General features: G+C 35.9%; 1 protein-coding gene across 1 annotated transcript in view; it reads left to right on the top strand.

Annotated features, from left to right (window-relative positions):
• Positions 1-12,004, top strand: part of LOC136039819 (proton channel OtopLc-like) — a 97,325-nt gene extending 85,321 nt beyond the window's left edge. Inside the window, exons 10-11 of the mRNA XM_065723726.1 lie at positions 4,541-4,711; positions 10,711-12,004. Of these exons, the coding sequence (XP_065579798.1) occupies positions 4,541-4,711; positions 10,711-11,067 (528 nt within the window). The 3' untranslated portion in view covers positions 11,068-12,004. The remainder of the gene's footprint in view (positions 1-4,540; positions 4,712-10,710) is intronic.
• The last annotated feature ends 311 nt before the right edge of the window (positions 12,005-12,315 follow it).

The raw sequence follows: 12,315 nt of genomic DNA, 5'->3' as shown, positions 1-12,315 counted from the left end.
TAAAGGTACTGTAGAAGTACTACAAAGGTGTTACAAGACTGTGAAATTCAATTAAAAAGTTTCCCTATTGTTTCTAAGTTGTGTTTGTTTGACATGGAAAAGTAGTGCGGTCTTCGTCACCATTTACCTTTATACTACTGTAAAGGTAAGTTTGTACTAAAAAACTGATCTGTTTCTGTTGATGCTTGAATTATGCAGGTTTATCTTAGTTTTGACGATATTTTGGCAGAAACTAAATTTCAGCTGAGGAAGGGGGCCTACTGGCGTCACGGGGGAGTAAACCGAGGTCTAAGATGGTCAACCCCCCTGTCCCATAGAAAATTAAGCCACTACTTTTAGACTTAGCGTCTAAACAAGATGAAATTAAAAACACAAGAAATTAGCAAGTTTGACTCTTTTTTTTCCAATTCTTTAAGAACGACTCGCGTAACACAAGGTCTGTTTAATTAGAATAAGATATTTTTGTTTAAATGCTAGAAAAAAATTGGCGTGAAGAGCGGGGTAAATACGGAATAGTTTTTGTTCTTTTAAGTTTTAATGCTCCTCCTTACTTTCAGTTGAAAAAAAATTTGTTTTTCTATTTAATTGTAAATAAGAAGAGATTCGGCTCAGTAGTAGCCGACACAATAAAAAAATGAATTTTGACATCAGTAGATCCAACAATGCGTGGTGATGAACTGCAAGTAAGAAGCAACTCGGCTGAATAGCATCTGAAACTCTAAATAACAGAGTTTTGACATCGATAGATATATCGAAAGGATTCTCTTGTTAAGTTGATTCCAAATATATAAGAATCGTTTATTATACTTTTACCCCTAAAAAGATACGAGCCTGAGAAGATTTGCCTGATTTTCGAAAAAGGGGGGAACATTAATGAAAATTGCACCGTCAGATTTAGTTTATCAGAGAACCCTACACTAAAGGGTTAAAGCTCCCATCTGGGAAAATTTAGAATTTAGTTGTTTTTTTTCTAGAAGAAAAAATCATGGATGTGTGTGTTTTCTTATTTAATTTTTTCAGCAGTTATCGTATCAAAGCAATTGTCCCAAAATATCGGGAGAGGGCTCATTAGAACATAAATTATAAGTTCTAATGCCCTTTTAAGTGACCAAAAAGATTAGAGTGCAATTGGCCTCCTTTCTACGCATTTTTTCCCAAAACCGTCTGATAGATCATTTGAAATACCTATTATGTTCGGCATAGCTGAAAGGTCAAATAAATATGCCTTTAGGGATAAAATGACTCCCCTCCCCCACAGCTTTTTGGGAAAAGGTATTAAACTATGAAGTTTGTCCATTGTTTACGTATAGTATCGTTAAGTATATGGACATATTTTATAGGGCTAAATTTTTTGCTGAAGGGGGGGGGGGAGATTTCTACTGGAAGAATTTTCCGTCGGCAGGGAAGTTTCTGGGATGAAATTTTACACCGGAGAAATATGGCAGAATCGTATACGAACTTGTCTTTATTTGTCTTTTTATTTGTCTTTGCCGACTCAACTTTGCATTTGAAGATGTTCCGGAGGAATTTTCTGAAGAGAATTTTCAGCAAGGTTAGAATTGTTTTGAGGATTTTTTCGTAGGGAGAGATTTTCCACAGGAGAAATTTTCCATCGAGAATTTTCCGCAGGAAATATTCTTCATGGAAGAATTTTCCACGGGAGCTACTTTCCAGGGGGGGCAGGAATTTCCTGGAATTTTTTTTACGGGGCGGAGGATTTCCAGCAAGTTTTAAAAAGATCAGAAATTAAAGTTTTTTTCGAATGCAAGTATCTTAAGGAGAATGTTTCAGGCAGAATTATCGGCAGGAAATTTTCCATAGGGAATTTTCAGCAAGGATGGGAATTTCTGGGGAATTTTATGGGGGATACAGGGGAGTAGCTTTCCATGAAGGGTCTTTTTGTTTTGTTTTTTTTTTTTGGGGGGGGGGGAGGATTTCACATTGAGAAGGAATCAGATTTCTTGGCATTGTTTGACAAACGATCAGGAGTTAAATAAAAACAACGAGTTTTGTCGGCTGAAAGTAAGAAGCAATATTAAAATTGAAAACGAAAAGAAATTATTCTGCATATGAGGGGGTTTTCCTCTCCTGAACGCTTCACTCTTTACGCTTAAGTTCGACTATTAGTGCCAAATCCTTAAGAATGACTCCTAAAACACAAGGGCCTCTTAATTACAATAAGAAGCTTTTTTGAAAGTACAAAACAAAGTTAGGATGAAGACCCAGGTATTGAGGAGATGGAAATCCGAATTCTATACAGGATATTTCCTGTTCGTCTTAAGTTTTAGTGTTGCTCCTTACTTTTCATTTCAAAAGAATTCTTTTTTTTGTTAATTCTAAATGTACAAGTTTATAACATTCATTAAGGTTACCGCTACCCATCAAAAGCTACGAGCCTTAGAAATTGGCTTCATTTTGAAAAAGTGAGGAAAAAGTCCAAGTCAATGAATTTTCAAAAAGTAAAGGAATATTAATAAAATTCGCACCACCAAATTCAGTGTGTCAGAGAATCCTACTATAAAAAGATCAGAGAGCAGCTGCTCCTTTTTGCCCAAAATGACCCGATCAAAATTTGTGATAGCCATTTTGTTCAGTATAGTTAGAAGGTCTAATGGGTATAACGTAACCCCCCAGACACCCTGGGGAAAGGGCTGCAAAATTTGAAATTTGTCCATTGTCTACGTAAGGCGTTTGTTATTGGGAAGTTTACAAACATTTTTGAAGAGGGAGGATTTTCTTCTTGGGGAATTTCCCATGGGAAGAATTTTCGTGGGGGGAAGTTTCCAGGGATAAATTTTTCGGGGAAAATTTTATATTGGGAATTTTCCTGAATACCTCTATGAAATTCCTTTTATTTTTCTTGCTTTCTATTTGCGGAGATGTTCCGAGGGAATTGTCCGGGGAAAATTTTCAGCGGGGTTGGAATTCTCCGGAGAATTTTTCCATGGGGGGGGATTTTTGTGGGATAAATTCACCATGGGGTAATTTTTCATGCGGGAAATTCTCCATTGGTGAGTTTTCCACAGGAGCAATATTCCACTGGGGAAGGAGGAGAATTCTGGGGAAATTTTTCTACGGATTCCTGACATGATTAGAAAAACAATCATAATTAAAATCTTTTTCAAATGAAACTATTCATAGAAGAATTTTTCAGGCGGAATCGCACAAAAGAAATTTTCTAGAAATTAGCCAGAAATATTTGAAAAACATTAGAAATACTTTTTTAAAAAGAAATTTTTCCACTGGAAGAACAAGCAACATTAAAACTTAAAATGAACAGAAATTATTCTCTATATGAGGGAGCTTGCCCCTTCCCAAACAACTCACTCTTTGTCACAATATTTTGAGTTTTCGTCCTAACTGGTCTTTAAGACTGATTCCCAAGAGACAAGGGCTGTATAATTAGAATAAGAAGCTTTTTTTAAGTACCAAAATCTTCAAGTACTTTTAAAACTCTTTTTAAAAACTGAAGTACGAACTTAAATAAAATAAAAAGTTTTTCAACTGAAAAAAAGCAGCATTAAAGCTTAAAATGCACAGAAATTATTCTGCACACATGGATTTTCAGCGGTTGGCACAATCAGTTTTGCGACTGCGATTACGATATAGCCTGTATGTGAACATTTAATTACAGTGTTTTCATAAATAGGATATCTATGCTTTAAAACTAGCCCTTGATTTGACAGGCTTAGAGATTTTTCAACAAAAAACTAAGGAAACCATTTGTCGAACAGGCTGGCTTTTTACTGCGTTTTGATTCCCAATTGTGCTGCATTTTTAGACTCATAGCATTTTAGCCTTGAACAGGTTCAGTCGTTCCCCACGACTCCCTCCGGTCTGTTAATGAGAGGTTTGATATAGCGTCAATGGCTATTTTCTACAAGTATATAAATTCACCTCCTTATCTACAGCTTACTCATATTTTGCCCCCTATTGTCCAACCGACAAGACAGACAAGATGGCACACAGTTTTTTCCGGCTATCTTGAGGCTGGCACGCCAAGAAAAGAGTACTTGAAGAGCAGCTGCATTCATTCGAAGATCCCTAAAATTTTCTCTGTTTACTCTTTCCAAAGAAGATTCAATAGTCATCCAATACTTCGATAAAATGCTAGCAGCAAATCAGATAATTATTATCTGATTATACCTGTTTTTATAATTATATATAATTATACCTTATATAATTATTTATAATTATTATATAATTATATTATATTTAGTAATTTATAATAATAATTAATAAGTATTTTAATAATTAATCATATATAATAATTATATTATTATATAATAATATAATAATTATGTATAATTATTATATAATTATACCTGGCACCATGTATTTACGTTTTAAAATATGGTCAAGTTTTAACATCGTTTTAAATCACTAAAATAAAAATAAAAGGTTTCAGGAAGTTTAGCAAAGCCAAATATGACCCAAATTACTGTACAATAGCAAATTTGAATTTTTCAATTTCTAGGAGTTATTCATTTAATTATTTCAAGAACAATTCGATTAGATAACTAATTTACCATCATCTTAGGTTCGAAAATTGAACTACACTGGTAACCGACGGATGGATCTAGATAATTCTCTTCTTTTGATTGCTCTCTTCGGTGTATTGGCATACAATTTTTTTTCAATAGTTGCCTGCTTCTTCGGTGATGAAAATTCAATGATTATGCTTGTGACATCTATTATTGCTGTATTGCAGGTAAGTCGTCCCGCTGATATATAATTTCTTATTGTCTCGCCTTTATTTTTTCATAATCTTTGGAAACCAGCTTTACCCCCACCCCTCCCACAAAAGAACAGTAATAAGAAAACACATTAAAAGTTGAGGTTTTCATAATAGTTTCTCCAGGGTCGTACCCAGGATTTTTGTTTCAGGGTGGAAGGAGGGGGTGGGGGGGGGGTAAAAAATTAGAAAACTTTAAAAAATTTATTTGTATATATTTTTGTTATGTTTTTGCGCGTCAGACAACAACCATTTTGGGGAGGTTTCATATGCTCTAAGCCACCTCCCCCTGGATACCGGCTTTCTCCAATTCAAGATATTCAGAAGGGTAGTTCTATTTGTCGAGTTACTGAAGCAATAAGCCCTGGTAGTCTGAGCTTGCTCCTTATGTCAATTAATATAAGTGTTCTAATTATAAATTTACAAAACAAAAATAGCTTTTTGATTCAGAGATTTTTTAAATTAATTTAAAATTATTTACTTCGTGTGTTTTTCCATTGCTATAGTGCTGAGATAGTGATGCAATGCATGGGTAGCACACAAGTTTACTGCCCTTTGCCTTTGTCGTAAAAAATTATTAGTGGTTTGGATTAAAACAGTGGAAGTTCAAAAATTACTAAGCAATAATTCTGGGTGCCAGAAAAAAACCTAACTGATTTTTTGAATTTATCATAAGAAACTGCATTATACAAATTTCCTAAATATATTATTTTTTTTGGAAAACGCGAATAAACAGAAATTAAATTTGAAACAAATTGGTTTGGCTTCCAGGCGTTCCAGAGTATTGAAAAACCTGAAGAGTAGCTTCTCACGCCAAATTAACAATTTGTTTCAAATTAAATTCTTTTGTCGGATGTTTCTTTAACTTGTTTTTTTTTTAGGAAACGAATTACTTAGTATGATGATATTTTTTAGACTTAGAGATGCAGTAGGTAAAATTAAAAAATAGGAATAGTGTAGTCTTAGGAAGATGAGTGGATGCATCGACCACATTCTTACTCTTAGATTAATAATTGAAGAGTGCTCGAGTCATCCAACCCCTTTAGTCCTCAGTGTTATAAATTATAAGCCCCTGTTTGACTCAGCAGATAGAAGAGGTTTAACGAAGGTCCTATGCTTGTATGGTATACCAGATAAATGCATTAAGGTGGTTAGTGCTATGTACGAGAATAACATTGTTGCAATTGAGGTAGAAAATGAGGCTTGTAGCTAGTTTCGTATTAAATCAGGAACTAAGAAGATTTAGGTCATATCCCATTTACATGGATTATTCTTATGGACTTCGTGCTAAGGGTCACAAAAAAAGTAACTGGAGAACACGTAATCAATTGGGGAAGTAAAACTCTCCCAGACTTAGATTTTGCTGATGATTTAAGCATCCTAGATGAAAGTGTTATAAAAAAGAATGAATTTTTTGAGGTTTTGAGATTTCGGGGTGCAAGAATAAGTTTGAAAATTAATTACAAGAAGACTGCGTCACCAAGACTAGAAATAAGTGAAGGTGAAGATGTGATGATGGGTAACGAGAAGATTGTTCAAGTGGAAAGCTTCACTTACTTAGCTAGTATTATCATTAAAGACGGTGGATGCACATAAGATGTTAAAAGTAGAATTACCAACGCTCAAGGTGTTTTTAAAAAAAAGTTTGGAAGAATAGGAAGACAAGTCTGTGAACCAAGATTAGAATATTGGAACTTACTGAGCTGACACTGGCCAAGTGTGGTTCTGAAGTGTGGGTGCTCCAATAGACGGAGGAGGATATGCGAGGATCTCCATATAAATTGCCTACGGATAGTTTTAGGCTAACTGTATCTCAAACACTGAGATGTGTGAAAGACGAGGCTTAGTCCCGCTTTCTAGGGCTATAATGAGAGAAAAGATGAAACTGCTAGGAAACGTTCTGCGGATGGAGGATGACAGATAGCCCAAGACAATCTTTGTCAGCCAGCCATATAGGGTCAAACGAAAAGCAGGAAAAATTTTAAGGAAATGGGAACCCTTTGAGAGGGTGTAGAGGGATGTTTTCACAGAATGGAATGGAAGAGGAGCTTACATGGCTGTTTTGGCATCAGATGGCATGGTGCTGCGGTGAGTTGTCAGTAGTAGTAGTAGTACTATTGAAGAGGTGGAAAAAACAACAAAACTGCCCTTCTCTTAGACTTTGAAGAACACACTTTGCCCCACTCCTTTTACATTTCCGTGAATTGACGTCATTGACAGTGAGGGTTTTCCTTGAGGAAAACCCTCAAGTCGTTCTTGAGAACGATATTGTACTGAAAATCTAAAAATTACTTTTCATATTTCAATTCTTTCATATCCAGTTACACTATATATATATATATATATATATATATATATATATATATATATATATATATATATATATATATATATATACTAGCTGTTGGGGTGGCACTTCGCGCCACCCCAACACCTAGCTGGTGGGGCGCTTCGCGCCCCCCCCAAGCCCCCCCGCGTGCGTAAGTCGTTACGCACCATATTAGTTACGCGCCATTGTAGTTGTGTCCCTGTGTCCCACCTCTGAATAGAGATAGATATAAATATATGTTTTTAACTACGTAATACATGCGAATATACATCATTCTTCGCTGTCCCATTGTCTGTGCATATAAATAGATTGTCAGGTTTACTGACTCTTGAACATGCAACAAATAATTGTCCATGGGAAAAACAATCCGTATTCAGATCTATACCTCATTATTCTAATGATGTGTCCCTGTGTCCCGGTCGTCATTTATATTCCCTGTGTCCCGGTCGTCATTTGTGTCCCGGTGTCCCAGTTTGTAATTTCTCTTTCAGTGTCCCGGTCCTCATTAATATTCCCTGTGTCCCGGTGTCTCGGTCGTCATTTGTGTCCCGGTCTGTAATTTCTATTCGAACAATCCCTGTGTCCCGGTCGTCATTTATATATCACGCGTGTGCCCCCGGCGTCCCCGTTGTAGTTGTGTCCCTGTGTCTCGGTCGTCATTTATATTCCCTGTGTCCCAGTCGTGATTTGGTTTTGCGTTCTTTAGCCGCAAGCCTGTTTTCTTGCTGTTCTTGTGATTCCCCGGCACGCTTTCTTTTCTTACTTTCTCTATCAGCTGCAAGCCTGTTTTCTTGCTGTTCTTGTGATTCCTCGGAACGCTTTCTTTTCTTACTTTCTCTATCAGCAGCAAGTATTTTGGCATAAACTCTTTGAGCAGCTTCCTCGGCTGTTGCCATTGTAGGTTCTTCAGTCATTTTACAATTAAACATTTTTCCGTGAACAAATGTCTTAAATACCGTTAATGACGTCACCGTCAAAGCAAAAATGACGACAACTAATTTCATGACGTCAGCCGACACAGAAACATGACGTCACCTGATCCACAGACAGACAGACAACTTATTTTTATATATATAGATAGATGTCCCAGTCGTGATTTGTGTCCGGGTGTCCCAGTCTGTAATTTCTCTTTGAGGTTCTCGGTCGTCACTTATATTCCCTCTGTCTCGGTCGTCATTTGTGTCCCGGTCCGAAATTTCTCTTTGAGTGTTTTTTCTTTTTAGTTTTTTTTTTTGTTTTTTACCTTTTTTTCTTTTTTCAGTTTTCTTTTTCTTCTTTATTTTTCAGCATCACTATGAAGTACTTATCGACGAACCTTTGTTTTTTTAACTTAAATCTGGTAGGCATTGATGACCTTATCCAAGTCAAAATCCCAAACCCAATCATCATCGCTATCATTTTCAGTTTTGATATGTTTTGACTCTCGCTGTCCAGGTGGATTTTCATCTAACTGCGCGGTTTTGTGTTCTTTAGCCGCAAGCCTGTTTTCTTGCAGTTCTTGTGATTCCCCGGCACGCTTTCTTTTCTTACTTTCTATATCAGCTGCAAGCCTGTTTTCTTGCTGTTCTCGTCATTCCTCGGAACGCTTTCTTTTCTTACTTTCTCTATCAGCAGCAAGTATTTTGGCATAAACTCTTTGAGCAGCTTCCTCGGCTGTTGCCATTGTAGGTTCTTCAGTCATTTTACAATTAAACATTTTTCCGTGAACAAATGTCTTAAATACCGTTAATGACGTCACCGTCAAAGCAAAAATGACGACAACTAATTTCATGACGTCAGCCGACACAGAAACATGACGTCACCTGATCCACAGACAGACAAACAACTTATTTTTATATATATAGATAGAAGATATATATATATATATTTGTATATATATATATATATATATATATATATATATTAGTTAATATAGTGCCATTTAGGCACTATATTAGTTAAGTGCCTAATATTAGGCACTTGCCATATTAGTTAAGCGCCATTGTAGTTGTGTCCCTGTGTCCCACCTGTGAATAGAGATAAATATAAATATATGTTTATAACTGCGTAAAACATGCGAATATACAACATTCTTCGCTGTCCCATTGTCTGTGCATATAAATAGATTGTCAGGTTTACTGACTCTTGAACATTTAACATATAATTGTCCATGGGAAAAACAATCCGTATTCAGATCTATACCTCATTATTCTAATGATGTGTCCCTGTGTTCCGGTCGTCATTTATATTCCCTGTGTCCCGGTCGTCATTTGTGTCCCGGTGTCCCAGTTTGTAATTTCTCTTTGAGTGTCCCGGTCGTCATTTATATTCCCTGTGTCCCGGTGTCCCGGTCGTCATTTGTGTCCCGGTGTCCTGGTCTGTAATTTCTATTCGAACAATCCCTGTGTCCCGGTCGTCATTTCTATATCCCGCCTGTGCCCCCGGCGTCCCCGTTGTTGTTGTGTCCCTGTGTCCCGGTCGTCATTTATATTCCCTGTGTCCCGGGCGTGGTTTGTGTCCGGGTGTCCCAGTCTGTAATTTCTCTTTGAGGTTCCCGGTTGTCACTTATATTCCCTCTGTCTCGGTCGTCATTTGTGTCCCGGTCTGTAATTTTTCTTTGAGTGTTTTTTCTTTTTAGTTTTTTTTTTTAGTTTTTTACCTTTTTTCTTTTTTCAGTTTTCTTTTTCTTCTTTATTTTTAAGCGTCACTATGAAGTACATATCGACGAACCTTTGTTTTTTTAACTTAAATCTGATAGGCATTGATGACCTTATCCAAGTCAAAATCCCAAACCCAATCATCATCGCTATTATTTTTCAGTTTTGATATGTTTTGACTCTGGCTGTCCAGGTGGATTTTCATCTAACTGCGTGGTTTTGCGTTCTTTAGCCGCAAGCCTGTTTTCTTGCTGTTCTTGTGATTCCCCGGCACGCTTTCTTTTCTTACTTTATCTATCAGCTGTAAGCCTGTTTTCTTGCTGTTCTTGTGATTCCTCGGAACGCTTTCTTTTCTTACTTTCTCTATCAGCAGCAAGTTTTTTAGCATAAACTCTTTGAGCAGCTTCCTCGGCTGTTGCCATTGTAGGTTCTTCAGTCATTTTACAATTAAACATTTTTCCGTGAACGCATGTCTTAAATACCATTAATGACGTCACCGTCATAGCAAAAATGACGACAACTAACTTCATGACGTCAGCCGACACAGAAACATGACGTCACCTGATCCACAGACAGACAGACAGACATCTTATTTTTATATATATAGATATATATATATATATGTATATATATATATATATATATATATATATATATATATATATATATATATATATATATGTGTGTGTGTGTGTTTGTGTGTGTGTGTGTGTATTCAAAGGCTCATTTGCAACTCATGCCTAGATCTCATTATCCTCTATCTGAAATACCTGACCACTTTATTTACCAGTGGAACCATAAAACAAATTTTAGTTCTACTTCAAAGTTGTTGCACCTGCACCTGGAAAGTGGTCGCATCCAAGAATCAGTTATATACCCTATATATACCCTATTTATATACCCTATTTATATACACCTATTTATATATACCTATTATATACCCTATTTATTTCTTTTTTTGGTAATTACGAAGGAACTTAACTAGAAGTTAAATTTTATTTTTCTTGTAGGCTTCTTCACAGGGCTTATTCATTTTGGACGCCTCCTACCGAGCTGCTATCGAGCCAGAACATCAAGCTAAGAAGCCAGGAAGGGAAGTCATCACTTTTCTTATAGTTGCAAATTTTACACTGTGGGCAATGATTACACAAGAAAAATCAAGATCAGATGTACATCCAGTTCAGTTAGAATTTTTCGGCCTTTGGCCCTGGACAATAATTACAAATGTTTTTCGGCCTTTGGCAATTTTTTACAGATTTCATTCTACTGTTTGTCTTTTTGAAGTATGGAAGCGGAGTTATAAATATAGGCCGGGGGTCTGCGCTATGTCCAGGGAGAATTCAATACTTCCGACTATCAATTGTTAATTTTCAATATTTGTAATTCTTTGAAGCATTATATTATTTCAAAATGCAATTCAAGCAGCTAAAAGGCAAATTTTCATAGCAGTGCTAATAAATTTAGAAATTATATTGTTGCAAACTAAAGAAGAATAAAGATTAAAAAGAATGACAGAGGCTGTTCTTCGACACTTTTTTTCTTTATTTTAAATTTCATGGGTTTAAATTAATCTTTTTTATCTTCTGTGAAAAAAGCAGTGTCATTTATTCTGTAAATAAATCAATGTTAAATTTGAAGGTTTAATCAATGGTTAAGGTTTCGTGTTTAGAAGTGTTACCGAGCAGCAATTTCGGAAAACAGCTTTATTTGAGTTATAAAATAAAAAATACAATCCTTCTTGCAGCAGCTGTTGCAACCTAGTATAGAGAGAACCAAGGCCCATAGTAAATGAAATTTTAAAAGTATGTTTTTCTAAGAAACTAGTGAAAAACATTTTACAAAAAACGCTGATTCACAGAAATAAATTCAACTACTCAGAATCAACATAAAATAACTTCTAAATATAAGAACAAATTCTCACAAATTTCAAAAAAGAGCTCAAAACCACCGAATATGACTTCAAATTGAACTAATAAGTACGCCTTTCAAATTGCCATTTTTGAAACCCTAAACTAAAAATATACAGTCCCTCACCTTTAATATTAAGGAATATCACACTTTAGTATTTTTCATGGGTAGTATTGAGTCCGTGTCTTGATGCATCCCCTTATTTCTGTTTTTTTCATGGGTGACCGAATAAACCCAGTTGCCGGAAAATAGTGGGAGAGGGGTCATTTGAACAAAAATCTAAACATTTAACGTCTCTTTTAAGTAGCTAAAGACGTCTTGCCAAATTGAAGTCACTGCTTGGCATTATGTGCTCCAGAACTGTAAATTATATATATATATATATATGTTGTTTTACATTTGCTGTTTTTTTCATAGACATGTATTTTGGGGGTGATACCTGATGCGGGGATGCCATGGATATTCTGTGGTAGCCACAACACTGTGCTGGGTAGAGAATTTAGAGTGGCGAAACCCTATATAGGCCAGTGTATTCTCCTGATGAGCCCTTATGTTGGGTGTTGCCTCTGAATTATTTGTCTATATTATTTTTTCTATGGTTTGGTAAATGACGACTTATACTTATTGACGACATGACTGCCTGTCCATGGATTATTCTTTATGGTTGATTGTGTGTGGCTATGCTGTTTGACCTATGTGATTGTATG

This window comes from Artemia franciscana, chromosome 20 (assembly GCF_032884065.1).
Source record: "Artemia franciscana chromosome 20, ASM3288406v1, whole genome shotgun sequence".
NCBI lineage: Eukaryota > Metazoa > Arthropoda > Branchiopoda > Anostraca > Artemiidae > Artemia > Artemia franciscana.
Note: the sequence above shows the minus strand (reverse complement) of the source record. Positions and strands in the feature narration are given on the sequence as shown.